This window comes from Otolemur garnettii, unplaced genomic scaffold, assembly GCF_000181295.1.
Source record: "Otolemur garnettii isolate 467f Iridium unplaced genomic scaffold, OtoGar3 scaffold00028, whole genome shotgun sequence".
NCBI lineage: Eukaryota > Metazoa > Chordata > Mammalia > Primates > Galagidae > Otolemur > Otolemur garnettii.
The window spans coordinates 12720348-12748272 of record NW_003852423.1 but is presented as its reverse complement, the minus strand read 5'-3'; the positions used below and the strand labels follow the sequence as shown (position 1 = coordinate 12748272).

General features: G+C 43.9%; 1 protein-coding gene across 1 annotated transcript in view; it reads right to left on the bottom strand.

The window, feature by feature from the left end:
• MINDY4 (MINDY lysine 48 deubiquitinase 4) overlaps nt 1-26885 on the bottom strand; it is a 108424-nt gene extending 81539 nt beyond the window's left edge. The window contains exons 1-5 of the mRNA XM_012804371.2: nt 26720-26885; nt 19580-19699; nt 15296-15531; nt 12285-12531; nt 7347-7774 (exon numbers count right to left, since the gene is read on the bottom strand). Coding sequence (XP_012659825.1) covers nt 7347-7774; nt 12285-12531; nt 15296-15531; nt 19580-19699; nt 26720-26782 — 1094 coding nt within the window. The 5' untranslated portion in view covers nt 26783-26885. The remainder of the gene's footprint in view (nt 1-7346; nt 7775-12284; nt 12532-15295; nt 15532-19579; nt 19700-26719) is intronic.
• Nucleotides 26886-27925: the final 1040 nt, after the last annotated feature.

Genomic DNA, 27925 nt, shown 5'->3' with positions numbered 1-27925 from the left:
TCCATGGGGCTGCCACACTAATGTCTACAGACTGACAAGATGAGATCATTCATCTTCCGTTCCAAGGAGATGTGTGGACACACTTCACATTTTTAGCCACACTTTCTTGTTCTCAGATGAAATCCAAATCTTAGTAAGTCTATTTTTCCTGGAAGATAAATCAGATCAAAGATTTGGAAACAATGGAACTGAAGGTACCTAAGGACTTGAGTTAGGCCATCAACCCCATTTTCGAAAGGTTTGGGATGGCCTATAATGTACTGAAGTTGCTCCTCATGTTTGCTCTCCTGTGCCTCCTACAGAGAGGCCAGCACTCAGAAGGAGAGAGAAATGGTGTTCTACAGTGGATGGTAGGCACACACATAGGGAATAAAATTTGACCACCAGGCTAAGAGGTGGAGAAGAGAACTAGCTGAGCACAGGGCACTGTTGGCAGATGTGGAGGACAGTCATATCCACCACAAAAGAGAGGTTCCCAGAATAGGTTATGAATGTGAGGGCAAACCAGTGCAAGAGCCCAGGGCAGGCCACCTATACACTCAGTACAATCAGCACGCTGAAAAGCAGCTGGGTTGTGTACCTCCAAAGAGTCAGACAATTTTGAACCTCAGTTGCCTGATGTAAAGCCAAAATATTATGCAGAGACAAGTTAAAATAAAAACTCTACCCACTACTCATCACATGAGACGCAGATATTGTCAGACTCGGGATGCTCAGATATGGGGAACAGTCAACAGACCACAAAGGCCACATCCTCCACATCTGTGTGCCAGAGGCCTGGTGCTTCTAATGTGGAGGCCTCCACAGGAATTGGAGGCCTCAGGAGAGTTTGGATGTACTCACCTCTCTCCCCTGGAGTGCTTGTGAAACAATGTCAGTAAGTGGCTGGTGAGTGTCTGCTGAACACAGAAGGCAACCAGACCGAATCGCTGGAGTTGTGAGCACTGATGAAGATCTGCTGCCACCTACTGTTCACTCTTCTGTAAAACCCAAAAAATCTGCCAGGTACCCCAATGTCAGAGGAGCTAAAACTCTGGACATAACTCCTGGTGTCAGCACAAAAGTAGTTACTGAGGCTTTGAAGCCATGGCTGTCTTGACACTACAGAGCCCCACAGAATAACAAGGCAGGTTAATCTGTCCCTGGATCTAAAATTATAGCCATCCCTCCTCAAAGTCACTCATTCACCAGAAAGGGTTTTGCATTAAACATTGCCTCTCTAAGCCCAGGGCACTCTTGCCCCCTCAACTGCATCCTTAACTCCTCCCAGAATTTCCACTGCTATTAGGGACACAGCTTAGCACCCAACTACACAGGACCTCCCAGGAGGCCCTGGGCTTCCAGAAGCAGGGAGCTATCTCCTCTGTGGGCATCCACAGTGCCTAACAGGGCTGGGACACCAAGAAGAGTTCAAGTGACACCCCCTATCTGTCCTGACATAGCAGGACATGACCCAGCTGTGAAGCCAGTGATAGGTCAGCATGGAGTGTGGCTGCAGGGCTGGAGGTGTCCTGCCAACAGGGCTGCAGGTGTCCTGATGGGGAGGCTGATTGTAAACTAGGAGACAGCTTTTTCCAGTCCCCTTCTGGAGCCTATGTCCTCACCTATAAAAGATCCCTGCTTGGCTTGCCTCACCAGTGATCTGAGGCACCAAAGATGATGTCCAAGGACAGGCTTTGCAGCTTATTTTTATTGTAACATCTAGGGACTAAGAGAGTGTGAAAGAGTCATGAGAACTGGCAGCGAAGCCACTGGTGTTCCTCCCAAATGTCCTGGACAGCTACACCCATGTTGGCTGCTAAAAGCTCATAGCTGTACCCTTTTCTAGAGAAATTCCCTGCATCAAACTCACCTACAAGGCTGCACACTGCCTGCCCACTCCAGGATGGGCAGCTCATAGCCTATGACTGACACAGGTACAAAAAGCCCATCCCCTGGCTTAAATGTAGAACTCTATGTTAATTCATAACCCACATCTCTCCATGGGATCAGGCTGAAACCCTGTGTCCTTGAGCTCCTTTCCCTGTCTGGCTCCACTTTCCCCACTTTCCTTCTCTCGACAGCATGCTCTAATAAATTACATGCTCCTGAATCACTGTCTCAGGCTTGGATTCTAGGGCACTGGCTCCTGGCATGCATCACATCACAGGGAGGGCTTGTTAAAACACAGATTTCTAGGCTTTACCCTCAAAGTTCCGACTCAGTAGAGTTTTTCACAAGTTTCCAGGGATGTAGATGCTGCTGGTCCAGAGGTCACAGATTGAGAACCTAACTTAAGACAGAAACTATCCAACAAGTAATAGGGTTTAACTAGGGCAGGATTTAACCTCACCCCAGTCAGTTTGCCTTCCTGCTCAAAATTCTACAGCCAGGAATAGAAGAACATCAGCCTCTAACAATAAACCCTCCTACTCTGGGCTGGAGTGCTAAATCCTTTTTAGCAGGTTGCTAAATCTTTTTACTATGCACTATACGAGCTTGGAGGAGCCTGCAATCTAGGAGGGACTCCAAAGTCACAAAGGCCTAGTTTATTTGTTCATCATTTATACAAATGAGCCTCAGGGGTCAGCAGTATTAACTGCGATCCTTGGATCACAAAAGAAGTCAGAAGTCTGGTCTAGGCCGGCCCAAGTCCATGTGTAGAGATGAGAGCTGGGGAGCCCCTAGAGAGCAGCCTACCCAACATTTACAGACAGGAGCAGAGAGGCACATAGAGGGTGGAGATCTGATCAAGGCAGAATTGCACCTGTAAGCACAGGACACGTAGGCGCTCAACTTAAAGGCAAGACAAGGACTTACTTTCATTGTCATCAAACAGTGAGCAATCCTACTAACTTGAGCTCTAATAATAACCCTCTGAAAGACAATCCCTTAACGGCTTCAGTAAGACCCCCAAGGCCTGAAGAGAATCGTCCTGTCACAATAGGGCAACTCACTGCTCACATATGTGGACTCCAAGTACATGGTCCCCTGACCACTATTGTGTTACAACTGCCTGTAGTATTCAGTACAGTAACATGCTGCCTAGGTTTGTATCCTAGAAGGGATAGGCTATACCATATAGCCTACAGGTGTAGTAGGCTGTACCATCTAAGTTTGTGTAAGTACACTCTACAACGTTTCCACAATGATGCAAGCACCTAATGATACATTTCTCAGAACATACCCCTGTTGTTAAGTGACTGTGTGTGTGTGTGTATGCATATGTATTCACATATATCCTAAGTCATGTGTCATCACCTTCATTGCCTCTGGCCTGATTCAAACCACCATCAGCTCTCTTCTAGACTACTGCAGTCACCTGCTAACTGGTCTCCCTACATCCACACTTGTCTCCTTGAATCTATTCTCAACACAGCAGCTACAGAGATCCTATTAAAACATAATTCAGATCATGGCATACCTCTGCTCAACCTCCAAAGGCTCCCATATGTCTAAAGTAAATGCCAATGCATTCAAGCAGCTTCCCAGGCCCTACACGACAGAGCCCTTTCTTCCTCCCCCACTTCCTCTTCCCTCTCCCTCATCCACTCCAGCTTCAGCCAGCAACATGCTCTCTCTGCAGGGCCCATGCCTGACTGCTCACTCTTTGCATTTGCTCCCATGTATAAAAGGGCTTGTTCCGTACCTCCGTCCTGGGCTCCTCTCAAGTGTTACCTTCTCTAAAAGGTTTTCCCTGGTTACTCCTTTATAAAATAGCAGCTCTGTCCTCCAGGGCTCCCTGTCACTCCTCAATGATTTATTTTTCCTGGTGGCACTGCTAATTCTCAGATACGTTATATATTTGCTTGCTTGGTGGTGGTTGCTGTGGTGGGCTGCCTCCTCCCACTGGAAGGGTAAGCTCCATCACTAGACTCTGGAGGTGGTTTCCTGGGTTCAAATCCCTGCTCTGCCTCTTACTAGATGTATAAACTTGAGTAAATAAAGTGACTTCTATGAATGAATTTCCTCATCTATAAAGTGGGAGTTAGAATATTTCCCTCTTCGAACTTTTACCTAAAATACTTAGAACAATGTTTTACACGAAACGCACTAATATCAAAAGCTTACTGATTTTCTTATTGCTACTGTTGTTATTAATAGTATTAGTAACAGTGAGCAAATAGTCCCTGGGTACCTTGTGCACACCAGGGTAATGTTCCTGGAGCAGAAATTACAATGTTCCCTGCTTCCATGAGATTTATAACCTATTGTAGAAGACAAATAATAGATTAGTGAATAAATAAAATAATTTCAGGTAATGATAGGTTCAGTGAAAATAATAAGATAGGATGGAGATGAGGGAGTAGAGGCAAAGTTAGTCAAAGAAAACCACTCTGAGTACAGAACTCACTGATAAGAAAGAGACAGTCCTAAGATTTTGGGGGGTCTTGTCCCCTTGTTTATACAGCAAGGGGACAAGCCAGCTCTCCTTCATGTAGAAGCCAGACCTTGGGTGAACAAGAAAACAGAACTGTAGAAAGAATAAAGACCTGTATATGGCTACGCCACTCCTAAAAGAAGAACTGATGGCTATGCCCTATCATGACACTATGCCAGAACCATGAGGCCACAATAATCAAAAGTGTGGTCATGTGGTTTTACCGGGAAAAACTAGTTGAATAAATAAATAGAAAAGCATACCAACAAAATATAATAGAGCTCTCAGAGGCAGAACCATGTCTACACGAGAACTTAGTAGAAAGTAAAAGTAGCTTCACAAATCAATGGGGAAAGAATGGATTATACAGTAGATGGTGCTGGGGAAAGTGTCTTGCCATACAAAGATAAATAAAAGCAGATCTTTTCATCCCAACAAATATAAAAGATCAAATACCTAACTATAAAAGCTAAGCCTACAAAGTTAATAGATTAAAAACATAGAAGAATATCACTGAAACCTAAAAGCAAGAAAGAACTTAAGAAAACTTTAAAAATATAAATCATGTGCCAAACAAGAGCTTGACTATGCCCAAGGCAAGCATTTCAGTTTAACAAAGAACATAATAGACAAAGTTACTGGACACATAACACAATGAGAAAAGATATTTTACACAGTCTAAAACTATTATAATAAGAGATTCATATTTACCAAAAGGAAATTTAGTCCTCTTTGGAGGAAGGTAACATTAACCAGACCCTATTCAATTATTTATATATAATGTCTGGGATTTAATCAAAATTACTAGAAAAACCAAGAAATACGACAAAATTATCAAAATTCAAAAGAAAAATAGACAACAGCAACAAACCAATAGGTGATCTAGATATCAGAGTTACTAGATAGGAACTTTAAAATGACAATGACTGTGGGAGGCTGAGGCGGTGGACTGTCTGAGCTCACAAGTTCACGACCAGCCTGAGCCAGAGCAAGCCCTCGTCTCTAAAAATAGCTGGCCATTGTGGCAGGTGCCTATACTCCTAGATACTTGGGAGGCTGAGGCAAGAGAATTGCTTAAGCCCAAGAGTCTGAGGTTGCTGTGAGCTGTGATGCCACAGCACTCTACCACGGGGACAAAATGAGTCTCTGTCTCAAAAAAAAAAAAAAAAAAGAGATACATTATCTTCCAAAGGTTAACAATAAAACTGTCAGGTGACTGAGCAACAAAGATGCTGAAAGCCTAAGGCAATTGAATAACATGTCAAAAATGCTGAAATACGTGCTACCAATCTAAAATTCAATACCCATTAAAAATATCTTCAAAAATGAAGGCAAAATACAGACACTTTCAAACGAAAACTAGAAAATGTTTAACAGACCCCTAAAGAAATACCAAAGGGAGTTCTTTAAGTAAAAGAAAAATGTAAATGCCATAATTATTGCAACTAAAATTAAAAACTATCAGAGTAGATTAGAAACTCCAAATACATGCTGCTTATAAGAAATCAGCTTTAAATATATACAGAGCAATGAGGAAATCTCAACAGATAGCAAAGAATTGAAGTCACAAAGAGCACCTATATTACCAGAGTATAAATAAGCTATCAATCAAACAAAAAGATACCCAGAAATACACTCCCAATTTTTTTTAATTAGTCAATATATAGCTAAATAACTCCTAGGTCAAAGAAAAACATCACAATGAGAATTAGAAAATATTTTAACTAAATTATATGAATATATAACATATTAACTGTGGAACACAGACCAAGTATTTCTTAGAGGGAAATCTGTCACTTTTAAAGGTGTTACAAATGAAGAAAGTTGAGAATCAGTTAAGATCCTTATAAGTAAACTAGAAAACAATAAATTAAACTCAAAGAAAGTAGAATGAAAAGAATAATAAAAAATAAGAGCAGAATCAATGAAATAGAAAGCATATAAAACCAAAAGTTGGTTCTTCAAAAATATTATGTAATGGATATACTCCTAGCAAGACTGGTCAAGAGAAAGAGGGAAGAGAGAGAACACAAACCACCAACATCAGGAATGAAATGGAGACATCACAGTAAAGGTCCACATAAGAGGACAGTGTTATTATACAATATATACTAAGAAATTTAAAATGCAAATAAAATGGTCGAACTCCTTAAATAAATATAAACTGGCCAAAATGGACACAAGAAGACACTGAAAATTTGAATTTAAAAAAGTTTTTGAAATCTCTCAGCCCAATGCTCAGAAGTTTTTCTCCAGTAAATTCTTCTAAATACTTAAGGAAGAAAAAACACCAGTCTTACAAGAACTCTTTGAGAGAATAGAAAAAGAAGGACCATGTCTATCACAACCTACCAAAATACAGCAAGGCTGTCATAAGAAAGGAAATATGCCCCCCCCAATGTTTTTCATGAACTTTTACATAGAAACCATACATGAAATATTAATCAAATCCAATGATATATAAAGAGACAATATATCACAGCCAAGTCAGGTTTATTCTGGGAACATAAGGCGGTTTAACATTCAAAAATCAAACATTGGAATCATTAATGCCCACTGTGAAGCAATAAAAGTAAAGATAAGGTTAAAAAATAGATTAAAATAAAGTCCAATAGGAGCTTTGTAGGAGCTGATACATCACCGTATCTCTGGCCTCCCATACAAAACACTGCTTATTCACATGGGCCTGGCCATGTCCCTGTAGGGTTTGTTTAGGATCATCCGCTAAAGCTTTCTTTGGCTTTGAGAAGAAGCAAGAAGAGCCAAAGTAACCTCCCCTGTAGCTCCTTGGGTACTTGAGCTCTGGGCTCAGTTTTCTTCCCAGTGTGCCATAATCAACCCTGCTACTTACCTCACAGTTTGCTATGGAGAGACCAAGGCACCTAAGAAGTCCCTGTGGACTAAGAAGGTTCTCTTAGCAACTGGTCAACATGTGAGAGGTAGCACTTGTTTTTGAAAAACCATCAGCGTTGCAGAGCATGCTCACCTGACGGGCAGGGGCTGGCTGCCCTGCCGTTTGAATGCTCTCTCCAGCCTCTCCTGGGTCATCCTGGAACTCCCACCAGGCAAGTAGCACTTCACGGGCATCCTGTCCACATCTGCGTTGCCGTCCACTGTTGGGCTGTCCCCTGAAAGATCTCTCCACCTGGCCTTCTCCCCTGGGGGCAGCCCTTTGCTGGGCAGGTGGGTGGGGCTACTAGGAGTGTTTTTCTGCTTTTCTATGATCAGGTCACTTAGCTGACCCAGGGGACTCCTGGAGGTGGAGCTATTGCTCGAAACCTGGACATCCTGCAGGGCTAGACCGGCTGGGGTACGGGAGGCAAGCTCCGGTACCTTCTGGCTCTCCTCTTCCTGGGGCTGCGTGGTGCTGCTCAAAGCTGGGGACCTCCTCAGAGAGCGTTTGCAGAAAGAATCCTGAAAGGACAAGGACAAAAGCAGTGAGGACCCCTTCTAAGGGAGCTGGGAAATACTTGATCTCATGTTAAGCATTTGTCCATGCTTTTCCCTTCCCCAGGAAGAGCTTTCTGCATGTCCAACTCTGCATTTTTTGAGATGCTACTCAAATGCTCCCTCCTCTGTGAAGCTTTAGCTGATACACAACCCCTCAGAAAGAACTCCAGCACAGAGCCTTTCCCTCACACCCCTTATGGCCAGCAAGTTCAGTTGGCAGGTAAAGCTGTCACTCCAGTTTCTAATTCCCACAGCACTCCCACCAGCTGTGTCACCTAGGCAAATCACCTAAATTCTCCTCCCTCACTTTCTTACCTATTAATAACATAACCAGTCCATAATCCAATACCTGTCATTTCCAAATTCCAAAACCTCTGAAATGAAAGTTACTTTTGAACTCCTGTGGCAAATCCTTTTTAACTATTGTGAGGTTGCTTACAATCTCTTTAAAAGTATGAGTATTCATATGGTTAGCTGCAAAAATAGTAAGGTCTTTTGCTTATGGGTGCTACACTACCCTATGTGGTGTGGTTCACCCACTATACTTCCTTTCTTTAAAAACAAAAAACAAATCTAACTTCCAAAGCACATCTGGCCCGAAGATTTTGGATGAGGGATGGGCACCTGTAGTACTTATCTCCCACAAGACCAGGTAAGGATTATGTGAGACACTTGTAAGGTGCTAGCACAGAGCTAGGCATACAGCAACAGTCAACAAACGCTCACTACTCCTGTACTCGTCTGCCCTGCCCCCAACCTACACATGGTCTCAAGCCTCTTCTGATGGCAGACCAGAAATGACAGAAGCCATTCTTCAACTCATATTTGGTGTCCACACAACTCCTAGCCCAGTGACCTCTACCCAGTAAACACTCATGATTTGCTTAATTTTTGAAATAAAGTAATTCCAGAAGAAACAACTGAAATATCCCCTCTTACTCTCAATGATAAATTGATGAAATGGAAACTCAGATCCTTACTAATCAGTGGTGGGTAGAGGGTATGGAAAGGAGCAAAAACAGACCTACTGGGATTACCCTTGGCTTAAAATTCTGTACCTCTTAAGATGTTCAGAAGTAATTCATGACTAAATGGTAAAGCCAGAGCTAGAATAAGAAAAGCTAATTATAATAGTTATGTCCTAGTGGAAATTAATGGGCACTATAAACTATCTCCAAAGGCCACCCAGGGCATCCCCTGCACAGAGTGAGGAAGACATTCAGCACTAATTCCAAGGAGACTCAAACTTCTGGCCCTGGGAAGCTAGAGCTGCTGCAGGGAGCCGAGCCTCTTAAGTCACCCTTAAGTACAAAGCTGATCTAGCAATAAAAATGATGAACTACCCAAGCAACCCCTGGTTCTTTTCTCTTGACAACCATTAAGTATGGCCAAGGTACTCAAAGGACTACAAAATGCCTTCCAGAAAATATAGCAAAATTCTATAGCAACTCACCCTTCAATGCTCTTCATAGGATTCAGATACTCCAGGGGAAAACCCCACAACTCAAAATCATTACCAAAAGGAGCAGTGTGCATCAATGCCCTTGACAGTAAAGCAGGTCCATGTCATCTTCCTCACACCACAGTCACAAAGAAGGTCTCAATTGCATGCACTTGATGCTTAGGATATAGTGATAGGGCAGGACCCTGTCATCATCTAGTCCACTAGTTATCAAAGGGTGGTCCACTGACCCCTAGGAATTCCCAGACCATTTTACAGAATTTGAAACTATTTTCTTAGTAATAAAATGACACGATTTGCCTTTTTTCATTCTGTTGTCTTTACATTCAAAGCAACAATAGGAAAAACTGCTGGCCCTGCCAATGAATCAAGGTAGTGTCGTCAAACTTCACTAGTACTCTGGTGCTATTCTTCACCACCAGCCACTTGCAATAAAAATAAATGAATGAAGTGCCAATTTCACTGAACAATGTCCATGCTAATGCATAAAAATGATTGATTTTACTCAGGCTAGACTCCACCGCACATATCTTTCAGTAGTCTGTGTGACCACATGCAGGTACACATAAAGCACTAGGTTGAGAGTAGAGGATGCGTTGGCAGCGTGTGACCATCTAAGCTGTGAGTGAACTTGCTGAGTTCTCCATGGGACCACTGACAGACAAAACATGGTTGTTCAGCACTGAGTATTTGGAAGGCCTTTTTAAAAAAATCAGTTGAGCCTGTTGCTTCAGGAGAAACAAATGGTGTGTGTCACTGCAGTGATAAAATACAAGCTGTCAGGTAAAAATTAAAATTTTGGAAAACTTATATCTGCTATGGTAAGCTGGAGGGCTCTGCGATACTTAAAAACTTTTCCAATGAATGTAATTTTTTGCTGTGATCTTTCTTAATAATAAAATGTCCATCCATCACATTAGTAAATCATGCAGGATACAAAATTCAGAGTGGAGACAGACCAATGGACACTGACAAAATACAAAAAGTTCTTTAATATAGTTTAAGATTGCACATTAAGAAACTATACCTTGTCTAGTGTCAGCTTAGGATCAAAGAAGAATACCTTAATTTTCTGAAAAGGCTACGAAAATAGCCTTTTCCAACTGCTTATCTGTGTGAGGTAGATTTTCTTCATACACTTCAACCAAAACACCATATTGTAACAGACTGAATGCAGAAGCCAGACATTAAGGAGATTTGCAATAACTATAAAAGAATGCCACTTAACTCACAAATGTTTTGTTTTGGAAAATATAGTTAATTTTTCATGAAAAATATGTTATGGAAAGGCCGGGTGTGCTGGTGTGCACCTGTAGTCCCAGCTACTCAGGAGGCTGAGGTAGGAAGACTGCTTGAGCTCAGAAGTTTGAGGCCAGCTGAGCAGATACAGCAATACCTCATCTCTAAAAAAATAGAAAAAGTTTTCAATGTTGTGCTAAATGTAGTGGGTTCACTACTATTATTTTTACCTATTTATTAAGTAAATTTTTTTTAATTTCTCAATTTTAATATCTAATACAATAAATGTCAATAGACATAACCCACATAAATAAAAGCTCTTTGGGCTCTTCAGTAATTTTAAGACTATAAAGAGATTCTTAGACTAACAACTCTGAGAACCACTGATAACATCTCTTAACCAGACAGGACCCTCTCAACAGTATCCCTAGCAGATAGGGTACCTGGCTTCTCCTTAACACAACTGGCCTAGTCCCTCCCAAAACATGCTGTTTACTCCTAAGGCAGCTCTGACTGAGGGCTCCTATACTGACCCCTGCCCACTGTACCAACGGTGTTCTCTGCAGCCAAGTCTACACCACTTGATCCAACAAAGGACCAAAAAACACACCCCATGCACTACACACAAACACAACAAAGTCCCTGTTCTCAGGGGACTAAGAGCCTAAGCTCAAGCTTGCTAACAGGGTTCATCTCCCACAGAAGTAGACTATTCCAACATCCATATTTGAAGAGATCTCTTACATTCTGCAAACCTCCAACCAGACTGATCATCTCCTAATGTTTTAATTTCCTCCAAACTCTTCACCTTCCTAGCCCTCTCCTCTGGATCGGGTCTCATTTATAAATGTCTTCCTTCAACAAGACACCTGGGATAGAACATGACATCAAAGTGTGGCTTAAATCACACAGAGGCAAGCAGACTCTCTCTTCCTCGATCTAGACACCAAGACTAAATGATCTAAAATTCCAGAGCCCCAAGGGACCTAACACAGCTGGTCTCACAAGAGGCCACAGGCAAGAGAAATAAAAACCTTGACCAAAGATCCCACAAGATGGAGGTAAAAGCAGGAAGAAGATCCACTGCTTTCTGTCCTAGTGACATATGAATGGAGAGAGTAGTGCCACTCTCTGTACCTGAATTAAGCATATGGCAGGTAAGGGAGCACAGGTGGCTGGCCATGGATACTGACAAGCTATTTTTGGTTTGCTGAGGCTGCCTGATTGGATTGATACTACACTTTTGAGTTTGATGTTAGATTTCACTTTGTTTGTTTGTTTGTTTGTTTTGCAAACTCCTATTCACTTTTTCCCTCATTTGGTCTAATCCTCCTGCTTAAGAGAAAGAGAAAATAAAATGCAGAACAAAAAATATATATATATTAAGGTTTCTAATCCCTTTTAATTCTCATGATTATTAAAAATTTTTTTAAGTTTTTCTCTAAACTTGGACAGGTACTCCACTCCTGAATTGCAAAGACAAAGCTGGATAGGTGTGTTCTCACTTGGCAAAGGAATATAAAACTATGGCATCTGCCTCACAGACAAGCTGGGTAAATGAAGGACAGGAAGATGAGGGCTGCTCAAGCCCCATGGGTCACTGACAGTAAAGACAGGGAGAAGACAGACGCAGGTCTCCCACTCATGCCCCCACATCCCACCATCTTGGGCTGTGTTATAGGACACCCCAAATAAACAAACCCAAGTGCTCCTGAAGCCTGGCCCAACCCTCACCCTCCAAGTTCAGAACAACAGAAAGGGCGGCAGCCCCACCTGCGAGGAGCTGGCGGTGGGCCCAGCCATCATGCCACGCACGATCAGGCCAGACTTGGGCCTGGTCTTCTCTCCCATCCTCTTTGCATCCAAGGAAGGCTCTGATGAATGATGCCTTTCCATGTGCCCCTGAACAGAAGCCAAGGTGGGGCTTCCACTTGGGACCGTCTGCATGGGCTTACTTTTGTGTGAGGGTTTTTTGGATGACACCAAATTACCAAATACATCCCCATCAAGATTTTCATGCCTGTAAAAAAGGAATATTTCCATTAAAAGAGACTCATTCAGCAGGCACTCATAGCAAGCTTATTCATAAATATATGATGATTTCTAATCAGGCAGTGCTTCATCATGAAGAGAAAAGAATAGAAAATACTTTGGTACCAAGCATGAAAGAAAGAAAGAGCCAAAGAAGTTGAGAAACAGTGAGAGAGAGAAAGGAGTGAGAAAGAACAAGAGAGAAAGCCCAAAAAACAAAGCTAGAGACCCAGGTGACCCAAAAAACAAAGCTAGAGACCCAGGTGAAAGAGAATCTCACCTGTGCTCACTCAGAGGCCAGCATTCCTCTGACATAAGCTCCACTATTTGCTACCACTGGGCTCTGGCATAAATGGAAACTGACACCTACTCTACGCAACGTGCTCACCAAGCACTGGGTCACACGTGGGAGGGTGGTCTGCCTGCTGCGAGTGGGGAATATCAAGGAACAGGCTGGAGCTAGCCTCAGGAAATCCAGAAGGGCTCTCAGTGAAGACAGCACTTTAGCCTGAGAGAATTATGAAGCAGGAAGTAGCCAGGACAGGGCCTGGGCACCCACACACTGAACTGTGAGGTAGGACACGCTCAAGCAAGCAGCAGGGGCTGGTCACACAGGGGTCTCCAGAGGTTATCCTAGGAGTTTGGATTTTATTCTGAAAGCTATGGGGAATCTCTGAAGGCCTTTCAGCAGAGAACAGCATGGCCAGACTTGTTCTGTGGAAAGCTCACACTATCTTAGAGGGTGGATTGGAGAAGATCACCAGAGGCCTAAAGACCAAGGAAGGAAGAACCTGTGTGAGTTATCCAAGAAAACAAAGGCCTGGGGAACTGAGGCCGTTGCCAACAGGGCAGGGAAAAGGGGAAAGAATCTAGCATCACTAGGAATGAAGAGCTAACAGGACTCAAGGATACAGAAAATGACAGATGAGAAAGAATCAAGGAGAACGGCCAAGGTTTAGGCTGGAGTAAGTGGGTAGGACTCAGGAGCTTTCAGTGTTTCCTTGCCCTTTTTTTTTTTAGTTGTATCAGAAATATTTAATTTCTCAGCTAGGCAGTATGCCCTTCAGAAGAGGAGCTTCTTCATACCACCTTATGACTGTTCACATCTTCAGCTTTGAGCTGTTTGCAATCGTCCCACCTTTTGGCAGCTAGATACCCATGCCCTGAGCTTCAGCTAGCCTCAGAAAAGGAAAGGCTTTCAACAGAAACCAAAGAAAATACCCGTTCCCAGGAAGTTAAGCACATTGTTGGTGACTACATGTAGTGGATTAAGGTTATAATTTAATGTTCTCCAGATAATAGAGGTTCAGTCAAGAATACCAATTCATTTCTTCCTGAGATTTCAAAAGACCTGATTTTTCCCCTTTTTCCCATCTCCACGGTGGGTTGTTTTGTTTTGTTTTGGCCTTTCAGAATACTGTACCCCTATTTTTAGGAAAATTAAACAAAGCAAGCCCCTGAACCTTACAAATCATGAGATTTAAAATAAACATTTTGAATCATAAGTATTCTCCATCACAAAATAGTCTATTCTCACAGTCTTACAGGAAAATCACAGTGCTCCAAGACAGAGATTTTGAAAGCACAGATTGTGGGAAGCTGAATAATGATTGTCCCCAAAATATCCACACCCCGATCCCTGGGATCTAGGAATATGTTACCTCACATGATAAAAGGAATTTTGTAGATGTGATCAAATAAGAATCTTGAGATGAGGAAACCATCCTGGATTCTCTGGTGGGCCCAACATAATCACAAGCATCCTTATTAGGAGGTATGTTAGTGATTAAAGTTAGGAGATGCGTAGTATAAGGACACAAGCGGAGCATGGAGTGATGTGCTTTAGGATGGAAGAAAGTTCTGGGAGACAGAGAACATAAGTGGTCTCTACAAGCTAAAAAATAAAATGAAATGGACTCTGCCCCCAGAACCTCCAGAAGGCACCAGCCCTGCTGACATCTTGTCTGTAGCCCACTGTGACTTCTGACCTCTAGAACTGTAAGAGAGTAAGTTTTTGTTGCTTCAAGCCACTGTGATGATTAAATTTTACATGTCAGTCTGGCCCGGCTATGGGGACTGGTTGCTTAGTCAGATATCAGTCTAGGTGTTTCTGTGAAGGTATTTTGTAAATGTGATAAACATTTATAGTTAGTTGACTTTAAGTAAGCCAGATTATCCTTAATGATGTGAGTGGGCCTCATCCTATTAAAGGCTTTAAGAGGTTCCCCAAAGAACCTTTTAAAATTGTAACATTAAAATCTTATCTCAGGGCAGCACCTGTGGCTCAGTGGGTAGGACGCCAGCCCCATATACCGAGAGTGGTGAGTTTGAACCCAGCCCTGGGCAGTTAAAAAAAACAGAATTGGCAATTGCAACAAAAAATAGCCACGCTTAGTGGCTAGCGCCTGTAGTCCCAGCTACTTGGCAGGCTGAGGCAAGAGAATCGCTTAAGCCCAAGAGTTGAAGGTTGCTGTGAGCTGGGATGCCACAGCACTCTACCAAGGGTGACAGAGTAAGACTCTGTCTCAAAAAATCTTATCTGAGTTTGCAGCCTTCCAGTCTGCCCTTCATATGTTGGGTACCTCTTTGTATACACACATATGTACATATGCATATATACACACACAAACACACACACACACCCTACTGACTCTGTTTCTCTGGAGAATACGGACTGAGAAGCCACTACATTTACAGTAATTTGTCATGTCAGCAATAGGAAACTAATACACAGAGTAAATGGGAAGAGATACCTGGCTTTGCTTGTTTCTGACAATGACATTCTCCATCCTGCATCTTCATCCGAAAGGTCATATATATTTACCAGTGTGGTCTCTGAACTTCTCAATGGTAATTTGTTATTTTTCTTTGGAACTGAGAGTGCAGGGATTGGGGTTTCTTGAGTAAAACTGTTAGCTGTATTTTCAAAGTGATCCAGAAAATATCTGGTAATGAGTTCAAGATTTGTTTTTAGAGGATTTTCCTTTGCCTATAATTAGGAGAGAAAAACAAAATCATTAACTATATATACAGCTTCAGGAGAAAGGAGGAAACAAAAAAAACTATCCCACATCTTTGGCATAGGCTTATTAACTCCTCATTCATACCAGCTTTCAGCAATTGTTCACTAGCTGCCTATTACATGGACTATGTTCACATATCCTATGCCAGATAGGGACGCAGAGATAAGACAAAACTCTACCCGAAAAAAACTAGCACCCAATGCATGGGTCAGGTAATTCAATGAATAATTATTATAAAATGGGACATGCAGCCTAAGCCACAAAGCAAGACCCTTTCTCTACAAAAAATAAAAATTAGCCAGGCATGGTGGCGTGTACCTATAGTTCCAGCTACTCAGAAGGCTGAGGCAGGAGGGTCGCTTGAGCACTGGAGTTTGAGGTTGCTGTGAGCTACGATGGCACCATTGTATTCCAGCCAAGGCAACAGAGCAAGACCCTATCTCAAAAATAAAATCCAAGCAAATTTCCTCCATGTATTTTGCTCCTATGAATAACTTTTTAATATATAGACATCCTTTCACTTAAAAAAAAATTAAGTCTGTAAGGAACACTAACTCTGCAAATTTGTAAGCATTTGGGGCGTGAACATTTTTGTAATTTGAGAGCTCTGCATTCAACACTGGACACCAGCAATAATAGTAAGAACTGAGGCAGCAGGTTAATGTGATGGGCATAGAGAGGCAGTCAGGAGTGACTCAGTTTACATGTGAACCCTAAAAAGAAAGTAAGTGGAATTCTTCAGTAGCAAGTTTTGGAAATAAATGGTATTAGTATTGTCCAGCTTTGTCTGTACCAAATATTCCTTTTGGAGGGTTTTTTTTTGTTTGTTTGTTTGTTTATGGATTCCTACACTCCACTGAGACTTACTAAGTCAAAACAGCAAAGATTGGAGCTCTGATTTCTTTTAAAATTCCCCTAAGTAATTTGGACAGACACAGCTATTCAAGCAATGAACCACAGGCAGGCCTCAGGAACCCAGCCTTGTGTCAGTTCCCAGCCCACTCACCCGGAAACACATAAGTTCTACTGAGCTGTGGTCATTCAATGCTTCTGCGATCAAAGTAGCAAAGCATTTGACAAGGAGCCTGGCAGATGGGCCCCTTGGGGCATGCCAAGTCCTCTCCTCTTTTCTGTATCAGAACTCTAGGATTAAGACACACAGCCATTGAGCTATGACCAAATTCAACAGATGTATCAGTCAAAGTCAGGGGCAGTTTTATTACTTTTCTAGTATGAGACAAAAAAAAAAAAACTATTTTGAAGAAGACAACATTTACCATGAAGAGAGTTGGAGAAAAGGTATTATATAATTAATATCATTTATTTCAGCCTTCTTGCTTTTTCTCTCAGTAAGAGAGATTCAAGGCCCTGGGTTGCCTGATTTATACCTGAAGCTTTTTCATATCATTGGGCTCACCACAGACACAGCCTTTATATGAATCTAGATATCATTTTCCAAAAACTCAATTTTGCATAGGCATTTGTAACTACTACATTCCTAAAAGGGAAAAACAAGTTACTGGGAATACTAGCACTAAATTTCTGGGCTTTCCTAGAATCATGCTACCCTTGCACTGAGTGAATGATAAAATTATTATGCAATAAGTAAACTAATAAGTACATTTTTCTGTAAAATATAGGCTCCAATTCATTGTATAACAGCTAATAACTGCTGTACAAACCAAATAATCATGGCACTTATCAAGATCTAATGAAAATATCTTAAGTACCTTAAGATAACAGTTACCTTACTGTTACTGGAGATTATTAAGGGAATAAAAAGTAACTTGAATGGCAAAAATACTTCTGGGAAATTGGATATGGTACAATTTACATAAAAATCCTGATATACCCAGAATGGTTAATTGAATTTTCCGAGTAGCTGTCTCATTCTCTGAGCAAAATCTTCTTGAAATGTACATTCTTTTTCCCCCTTAGAATACAGCAAATGGAGGATTACAGAATATCTGCTGCTGCCTAGGTCAGGGGTCTTCTTTCCACAAGACATCAGATGAGTGTACATAGGAGAGGGAGGTGCCTGAGTGTCACCCAGGTCATAAAAAACCAAAGCCATCTGTTTGATGCCTTTACCAAGCTCTGATAGGACTTTGGCCGGCTGCCATTTCCTGCATCTCCTTAAAGGGGAACACAAGAATGTCTGGCAACCTGAGTGCTCCCAGAGGTGAGTTAAGTCTATAGGTTTACCTGAAATTCCATCTTTTACTTCACTGAGAAAAGTCTGGCCTGAGTTCCTCCCTAACCTATGGCACATATTTGCATGGTTCTCCATGAGGTTCCTCCAGGTGTCTCAAAAATAGCCTTGGTGCCACCTCCATACCAACTCAATCTGAAAATGACACGCCACACCTATGTCTTTGGAAAATAGATTACATTTAAAATATGCTTGACCAGGGCTGGGCAAGGTGGCTCATGCCTGTAATCCTAGCACTCTGGGAGGCTACAGTGGGTGGATGGCTTGAGCTCACGAGCCTGAGCAAGAGCAAGACTGCAAGACCCCGTCTCTGAAATTAGCCCGGCCTTGTGGCTGGTGCCTGTAGTCCCAGCTACTTGGGAGGCTGTGGCAAGAGAATCATTTGAGCCCAGGCATTTGAGGTTGCTGGGAGCTATGATGCCACAGCACTCTACCAAGGATGACAAAGTAAGACTCTGTCTCAAAAAAAATAAATAAATAAATATATATATATATATATATATATATGCATCAGAGAGGGGAGGTGATTACAGCAGTAGTTCAAAGCATCTTAACCTTTTGACTGTGAAGAGCACCGCCTATAGGCATTAAACAAGACATTCAGATGTTCATTTGGTGGTGGGAACGACACCAGCAGCCACATGTCATTTCTGAGTGCTCTCCGCAGTCAAAGGGTTAACTGGGCAGCTGAGGCAGGACCACCTCTTCCCCACTTCAAAGAGGGCAACAAGGCCACTTCCCTTCTCTATTTTGCATATTTTTGAACTTCTGCATGAGATGTCATTTCAGTGATTTTTTTTAGAATTGTGGTAAGTGCGGAACTACATGATTGATCATCATTTTTTTTCTGGCTCTGACACGGTGCCCAATCACCAGGCAACATTTGATGGACAGCCGATTCTTTAGTCAAATTAGAGGATTCTGTCTTCATAAAGACCAATGAAGGTGGAATTGTAGCTTCATTCATTCACATATTCATTCATTCTGTCATTCACTCATTCATTGAACAATTAAATTCTGACTATTCACTATGTCATCAGACAACACTTAGATCTGCGAATATAACAACTAAACAGTGAACAAAAAAGGCTTCATTTTTGGCCTTTGTACATCTAAAGTAGTAGCAGAGGCTGGTACTAATTAAACAATCACACAAATATCCTATTACCCATGTGCTAAAGACAAAAAAGGGAAAACTATAAGGGTCACAAAAGCCTGGAAGAGCAGGTAAGGAAAGATCAAGTCTGGGGGATCAGGGAAGTTGTCCTTCCCACTTGAGGAAGTGCTGTTCCAATTGTTTTCTCAACTCCAATGCACCTGGGTTAGCTGAACCCAAATCCCTCTTCTGCCTGTGTTATATGTTCACGGTAGACTTAAGACTAAGGCATTACTCAGAACCAAACAAGGAAAATCTTATGCAAGCAGGGAATGGAAATTTTTACTATAACGGAATACTGTATTCTAAAAATAGCCTTGTATAGGAAGGAGGGAGACCAGGGAATAACTATCAAAGGCTGAACACAGCCACAGGCTCAGGTTCAAAATAAGCCTAATTACCCACCTCATATACATACGCTCTCAATACACCAATGTGTAGCACGAGCTGACTGAGGCTGAAAACCAGCTCACAGGATCTGTCAGCACTTGGCTGGGTCTACTTCTCTCTGACCACAGGCATGGCAAGCCAAGAGCTTCCCAAGCCTCTTGCCATCATTGGTAGGGCCCATGACTGCTTTGGCATCACCAAACTCAGTTCCAGGATGCCACACCACACCTTAAAAAAAAAAAAAAAAAGCACATACCTTGTTCTCCTTGTACAGAAATTCAAGATGCAAAACCTTGCGTAGATCATTTCTGCTGTTTATGCTGAGATCAGAGCGTGGGCGTTCCTGGTCCATGGTCACACATGTCTTCTTTAAGCCCTGCAGGGAGAAATCTGAATCATTGTTTACAAGTTTAAATCAAAACCTTCTGTTCTCTGACGCAGAGGACAAACAAAAGATTACTGATATTCATTATGACAATTCTCCTCCTGCCTTACACGCCTCATAAGTATATTTCAAGGAGTAAAATCTAACTTTGGAAATTCATTTTTATATAATCTTTACATTTGACTGACATCACCTTCACAACTATTATTCTGATTCTAAGAATGGCCCTGTAAGCTAAGCCATGGTTGGAGTTGTCAGCCCATATCATAAAGAAGGAGTGAATTCAGGTGCTGACTTACTCAAGGCCAACACAGAGCCCTAGATTTGGCCACAGAATAGGAAGCTTTAAAAATAAATGAAAGAAAAGACATAAACTAAAGGCTAATATTCATTTCTCAGATGGAGAAACCAGAAGGCAGCACTGACTCGCCTAAGGAAACACAGTGGAATCACACAGCAGGCAGGGGGCTCTGAGCATCTCAGCTTGTGAGTATGTGACTGTGGGACCCAGGCCTACAGGAAGCTCTTGGTAAATGTCTGCTGAATTGCTAACAAAGTCACTTTCCATCATCCCACCCTGAACTGCTGAGGCTCAAGGTCCAGCTGAGACCTGCACTGGCAATGATGTAGTAGTAGGGGTCTTGTTCCTCCCCAAGAGCCTGGCTTCTTCCTTTGAAAAACAACCACATCAGTTGCTGGCCTGCCCACATGGCCAGGCCACTGCAATCATTAAATGGCTAGTGGCTGAGATGATGCCTCACAAACAACGCAGCCTGGTGTTAGGGAGTCCCTTGCTCTTAATGAATCCCAGATCCCCTGTCCTAAACAGGCTTCAACTTCTCCTGACCTGTGTTCAGAATTTTATGGAAACTCTAACTGCTGGGAAAACAAGACAAACCCACTCTTTGTAGGTTTGAATTTAGTTAAGGTCAATTTGGTAAACAAAAAGTATAAAAATAGCCAAAGAAAGGGAAAAGGAGGCCTTAGGGAAGGGGAACAGAAAGAAACGGGCATATGCGTTGGCGAAAAGGTGGACTAGGTACATTAGGGAGCAGTAACTGGAATGAGAGCCAGGGCTCAAAAGCAACCACCTGCATTTCATCTGGGATTAACTAAGATTTCCCACAATCTAAGTGATGTGGAACACTACGATGAGGGTCTCTCTCTGGATGGGTAACTCTTTATGTTTGTCAACAGTTCAAGTCAGCAAGATTGGGTACATTTAACGATGTCCCCCCAGAATGTAAAGCACACCGGCATCTGAAAGTCACTGGGGTAGCGTGTAGGGTTGCCCGCAGGAGTCAGCCAGTCCTCAGTCCCAGGCAGCCCACTCAAACTTCATTCACTGAACAAACATTTGTCAGGCACCGCCCATGTGCCAGGTTCTTTTCTAGATGCAGGAGACACAGAAGGAATAAGAGCTAATATTTTGTCTGGGAAATAGATCATAAATGAAGGGTAAGCGCATAGTACGGCAGCTGCTAAATGCACTGCTATAAAACAGGGGGAGTGACAATAAAAAGGAAGAGCACTGTGCTGGGTGGTCGGCTCTCTGTTAAGCATCATCCATGCACTTGCTCCTGTCTTCTGGTTTTCCCATCTGTGAAATTAAGGGACAGAACCACCACTAGCTCAGCTGCTAAAAGGCAGAGGAGGGAACAGATTAAAGTCCCAGTCATCGCAGCTTGCATTCTACAGGGGAAAAGACGACAAGTGTATAAAATGCTATCAAATATACATAGTAGGTTACAGAGACAAAGAGGGCCAGGCAGGGTGCAGGGAAGGGCTGCTACTTTATAAAAGGTGTCAGAAAAGGTTTCATTGATTGGGTGAGACTGGAGCAGAGGCACGAGGGAATCAAAAGAATAGCCCCTGCAGACACTTGGGGAAAAACTAGTCTAGGCAAAGAACAGTAAGTTCAAAAGCCCTGTGGCAGCTGCAAGATGCCATTACCTGAGCTTCAGGGGGAAAGTAGCAAAAGAGAACAAAGAGGTCACCCAGAATCTGATAAGGAAAAGCCTGTGGGCTTTGATGAAATGAGGAAGGGGGACTACGGGAGGATTTGGAAAGAACATCGTGGACCGACATTTTTTTTTTTTAAGTCACCTGAAAACAATTTAGAAGACTACTGAATAATTCACAAGAAAAACAGGGTGGGCTTGGACCAGAATGCTTGCATCAAAAGTGGTAACAAGCGGCAACATTCTCTATGTGTTCTGCGGTGAAGCCAATGGGTTTGCTGGTGGACAAGATGTGTGGTGTACAAGAAGGAGAAAGGCCAAAAATGAATCCAAAGATTTTGGCCCAAGCAATCATATATTTGGAGGGAATAAGAGCTAACATTTTGTCTGGGAAACAGATCATAAATGAAGGGTAAGGGCATAGTATGGCAGCTGCTAAATGCACTGCTATAAAACGGGGAGTGACAAGTTCAAAAGCCCTGTGGCAGCTGCAAGATGCCATTACCTGAGCTTCATGGTAGGTAGGAGGGAAGCCAGGAGGAGGTGGTCTCCGAGCCAAGCCGAAGTTTGTCTCAAGTTCCTGACACATAGATCCTAAAAACCTTGGAATCCCCAGAGTGACAAGAATGGCTTTTGTATGCCAATGAGATGACTAGTGGCTGGGGACCACTAGTCCATCAGAAAAACCAAGCCTTAATTAGAGGATTGCGAGTTTCAGCCCTATCTCTCAACCTCTAGAGAAGGAAATGGAACTACAGATTGAGTCAATAACCAATGGCCTTTAACCAAGCATGCCTACGTGATGGGATCTCCACAGAAACTCCTGAACAAGGCAGCGGGGAGCTTCCAGGTTGATGAACACACCAAGGTGTTAGGAGGTGGCACACTGGAGACAGCATGCAAGCTCTGCACCCCTCCACCCATACCTTGCCCTATTTATCACTTCTATCTGGTTGTTCCTAAATTGTGTCCTTTATAATAAACCAGTAAATACAAGCAAAGTGTTTCCTTAAGTTCTGTAAGACATTAGAGGTAATTTTCAAAATTAAGGAGGTGGTCATTGGAACACTGAATTTATAGCTGGTTGGTCAGAAGTACAGGTGGCAACCTGGGACTTCTGACTGGCATCTGAAGAGGGGGCAGCCATGGAACTGCACCCTTAACCTCTGCAGCACTCACTAAATCTAGGTAGTTAGTGTCAGAACTGAACTGAATTACAGAACAACCAGTTGGTGTCTGGAGAGTTGAAGAATTTGGTTGGTGTGGGGAAAAAAACACAACACATTTGGTGTCTGAAGTATTGTAAGTAGAAACACCACCACAGACGTGTTGAGATACTTACTGGCCATCCTAGTAGAAGGCAGACTAGGCAGATGGGGAAAATTCAAGAGTTCAGGGAGAGGTTTCAGCTAGAGGTGGACATTCGGGAAGTGTCAGCATATAGTTTCAGAATCCCTAAGACTGGCTGAGATGCCTTGAGCGTGAATGAAGAGGAGAGGAGGGCCATTTACTGAGTCCTAGGAGCTACCAGCACATAAGACAGGGAAATGAGGAGAGATCAGCAAAGTCTCTGAGAGGGAGCAACCAGAGAGGTAGGAGGGAAGCCAGGAGGAGGTGGTCTCTGAGCCAAGCCGAAGGACACAATCAAGAAGCACAACTGTTCTGTCAAGAAGGGTGAGGACTGAAAATCAGAGATAAATGATGACCCTGACAAGAGCTGTAGAGGATGGGGGGTGGGGCACGCAAAAGCCAGATTAGGATGGTTTGAGAAAGCAGAAAGAAATAGAACTAGAATATCCATAGCGCTTTGGGCAAGGGAAAGAGACCAGCAGCTGAAGGGGAGCCTGTAGGAGCACAGGTACACACTGACAGGAATAACCCAGTACAGAAGGGGAAATGTATGACACAGAGGAGATCAATGTTCTTGAACATGCAACAGGGACAGGCATGCATGGAGGACTTGACCTCACCCAGGAGTGTGGAGAATTCATCCACAGGAACACAGAGAGAATGCAGTGAAGGGTTCAGGCCCAGGAAGGTAGGTGAGAGTGGTGAGGAGAGCCTCCTGGACTCTCCCATGACTTCTTCTATTTTCTCAGTGAAATTAGATTGAGAAGGAGCATTGGGGTTTGAGGACTGAAGTGTGAAATGATCACCCAGGCCTTGAGAAGGTGAACAGGCTGGAGAGACGTGTAACCTGGTGAGCAGTCACCCCTAAAGCATCACACGGTGAATGGCCTGGATTTAGAATGACACTACTCACTTGGTGGTGCATTTTTCTCCAACTCCAATCAGCTCTGCAGGTGCAGGCATGGAGCAGGCTGAGCTGAATTTTATCTAAGTTAGGGGAGTATAATGATGAAAGGAAAGGAAGGCAAGAGAGTCAAGCATGTTATTGGGGGGGCAGTGATTACAAGAATAAGTAGGAAAAAGTGGGCAGGGGTTACAGCAGGCCAGAGGCACTATAAAAAGTGGGCAGGAACAAAAGTTGGCAGATGAGGCTGAAGAACGATTTATGTGGTGCTACAACGGCAGGAGGGCTGAAATTGAGGACACATGGAAAGCCTGGAATTGATATATGGAAAGGGCACAGTCAGGTAACAACAAGCCTAGCTCAGGAGCCTGGGGGAGGGTGGTGGAGGCAGGATGGCATGGTCACTGCAGGAGAGGGGCACCAGAAGAGTCACCTCAGTGGGCTCAAGAGGATGATCCTAACCCTCCATGAGGGAGCACCGTACTTGGTGAGCTCAAACAGGATAATATGGCTGCAGGGAAGAGGGCAGAGGAAGCAGTCGGGGAAAATGAGGTCTAAGGGGAAGCTGGGAGCCAGTCAGAGAGAGCCTTATAGTCTAATTACAGGAAGCCAGTGAAGGGTTTTAGGCAGGGGAGCGACATGGTCTGATGAGGAGTGACATGCTTCCCCTGGGCAAGTTTCCTGGCCTCTGGTCTCACAATAGTCTTAGGTGAAAGGGAATACTTAGATCTTTCAAGACTATTATGAGGATCTGAGACAACAAATGGGCACTTGAAAGGTTCCTAACACCATGGGGAGAACTCTCTTGGTTATGATTGCCAAGCACCTGCAGACTTCGGTCTGCAGTCCTAGCTCCCCATGACTTTCTCAGAGACTGTGGGCAACCCCTTATTACTCTCAGGGACTTCGTGTACCCAGATACAACATGGGAGGGAGACATGGTCAGGGCAGCTAAGGCACTTCCAAGGTGCTGCCCAGTTTAGGGGTCAGCTCCTTGGCTTCGTCTAGGAGGTAAAACAGGCAGATGTATGAACTATGACATAAGCCCCAAGGAGTGAACCACAGACAAAACTAGTCAGTCATTCCAGCTGGAGTTATCTGAGATCTCTTGTAGAAAATGGACTTGGGGTGGGTCTGGATAAATCAGAGGAAAGACAGAAGCAGCTAGAAATGAGACTGGGATAACAAGCTGGGGTCAGGTATAGGGCAGCCTTGGATGTCAGTGAAAACTTTGGATTTCATTTTACTCAAGAAAGGATAGTGGTCACCCTCCCAAAGTATGGAGGGTGCATTGATATAAAACATGCAGCCAGAACTTAGTGACAGAAGGTCAATTAGTCATAAAAATAAAAGCAGACAGGACGAAGCTAAATGCATTTTTAAAAAGAAAAAAAAATTTCAGAGTCTCAAGCTGTTGCCCTGGATAGAGTGCCATGGCGACATCATAGCTCACAGCAACCTCCAACTCTTGGCCTCAAGCGACTCTTTTGCCTCAATTTTTTAAGTAGAGACAGGGTCTCGCTCTGGCTCAAGCTAGTCTGGAACTCCCAAGCTCAAGCAATCCACCCAAGTGCTAGGATTACAGGTGTGAGTCGCTACATCTGGCCTAAAAGAAAAAAAAATTTTTTTTTGAGACAGAGTCTCACTTTGCCGCCCTTGGTAGAGTGTGGTGGTGTCATAGCTCACAGCAACCTCAAACTCTGGAACTCAAGCGATTCTCTTGCCTCAGCCTCCTGAGTAGCTGGAACTACAGGCCCACTAGAACGGAGGGCTATTTTTAGAGATGGGGTCCCACTCTGGCTCAGGCTGATCTCATACCTGGGAGCTCAGGCAATCCACCTGCCTCGGCCTCCCAAGTGCTAGGATAACAGGCATGAGCCACTGCGCCTGGCCCTAAAAATTTTTAATTAAAAAAATCTATGAAAAGCACACAAAGACACTTTCAAAATAGTATCAGGTCTTGTGCACATAGTACCTATGTGCCAGATATAATGCCTGGGGGCTGCCGGTATATTATTATTAACCCTTATTACAAATCTGCAAAGGGTAAGGAAATTGAGGCAGTGAGTAATACATACAAGCTCACACTTCAAACTCAGTAGCAAATATTTGAGCCCCCTCCATCTGACTTCAAAAATCCTTCCCTTCTCCTGCATTCAAAAAACTGTGTGTTTTCATCCCAGACAAGTGCCCATCACCCAGGCTAGTATGACATGGCAAAGAACCTCACAGCACAACCCTCTGTCAGTATATGCAGAATGAATAAATGGCTACTCCCCCCGCACTATCATGCCTGGGATCTCCCCACCTTGTGAACACTTTGAAAAGTCTCCTGGGACAAGACAACAGAACTTACAAACAAAAATTAATGCAACAACTGGAACCTCCTCTGGATTAAAATGCCCGAAGGGACTGTCAAGAACTTTCCTGGGCCTTGCGGGTTCCCCTGGGCGCAGTTCTTTCCTAGCGGGACATCTGTCTCGGGTAGCCGGGCTGAAGCCCCCCTCCCCACCCCACCCCACCCCCGTCTTACGCCCTTGGCGAGAAAGGCTGCGGGAGCGGCAGCCCAGAGAGGGCTGGCCTGGCTCTGCGGAAGTGCCGATGACGACAACAGAAACGGCTCTTGGGAAACGTAGTCCCCTGTCCCGGGATGAGGGACGCTCTTCTGAGGCATCTCTGGAGCAGGCAGGGCAAGGGCTGCCTATCGAAAGTGCAAAGTTTCCAGGGGAACCCCCTCCCCAGGGGAACCCCAAAAATTACAGTGACTGCTGGGCTTCGGAGGGGGCAAGCTGTTACCTTTCTGCTGAGGAACTCCCTGACCAAGGAGGCGGCCACCTCTTCCACGAAGAGGCTGTCCATGCCGCCGGCTGTGCCGCGAGGCCGCGCCAGGCAACAGCCCCAGGCCCAGCGATCGGTTGGCCCAGTATGGCCGCGTTGCCGTGGCGACCGCGCACCGGGCAGCGGGAACCCCGCCCCTTCCTTGGGGTTCCACCCCTTTCCCGGGAGCTCCTCCCCTTCTCCCTAGATGGGCGGCTGCGGCAGGAGCCCGAGCAGAAAGAGCCTCAGACTCCTCACATCCGAAAGCAGCGCCCAGGGGACCGAGCCTCCCAGGTGTTGGGCCCTGAGCTCCCGACTCCGGACCTGTCTCAGACCCTGGTCATCTGGGCGGCCTAGAACTGGTCACTGCTCCAATCCAAGTCTCCCGAGACGTAAAATGGAAAGAAAGCTCTTGTTTGGAGAAAACTAAACTCACAGTGAGTGATCCCCTCTGGATCCAGCCTCAAGACCACCATAGCCCTCTCTGGGCTCACCAAGGCTGACTGTTATTGGCTGGCCTGGACTGTGTGGGTTGGGAAGGCCAGGACTGCTTCCGGAGCGCTGAAGTTCAAGGCCAAGGCCCTAGGTGTCTGCTTTCCCATAATGAGACTGCCATTCATTGAGCACCAAGAGCATTTCACACGTTGATCCTTACAACTTCCTTGCACAGTGGTTACTTTCGGGCCTATCCTGTAAAACAAGACATTGAGATTCAGATAGGCTAAGACATTGCTGAAGACCACACAGCCAGAAACTGGGCAAGATGGGATTGTAGCCAGGCCCCTGTCTTTGCCCAGTACCATTTTCCCCAGACTCAGTTACCTGGGTACCACCTTCACAACATGCCACAACTGCACACATCACCTGTTGTATTAGTTTTCTGGGGCTGCCACACAAAGCACCATGCCCTGGGTAGCTTAAACAATAAATGTATTGTCTTATAGTTCTAAAGGCTGGAAGTGCAAGATCAAGGTGTCTGCAGAGTTATTTCTTCTTAGGCTTTTCTCCCTGTCTTATAAATGACCACTTTCTCCCTGTTCCTCTGCAAGGTCTTCCCTCTTTGTGTCCTATCTCCTTTTCTTTTTTTTTCTTTTTTTTTTTTTTTTGTTTGTTTTTGTTTGAAACAGGGTCTCACCTTGTTATCCTTGGATGAATGCAGTGGCATCATAGCTCATAGCAACCTCA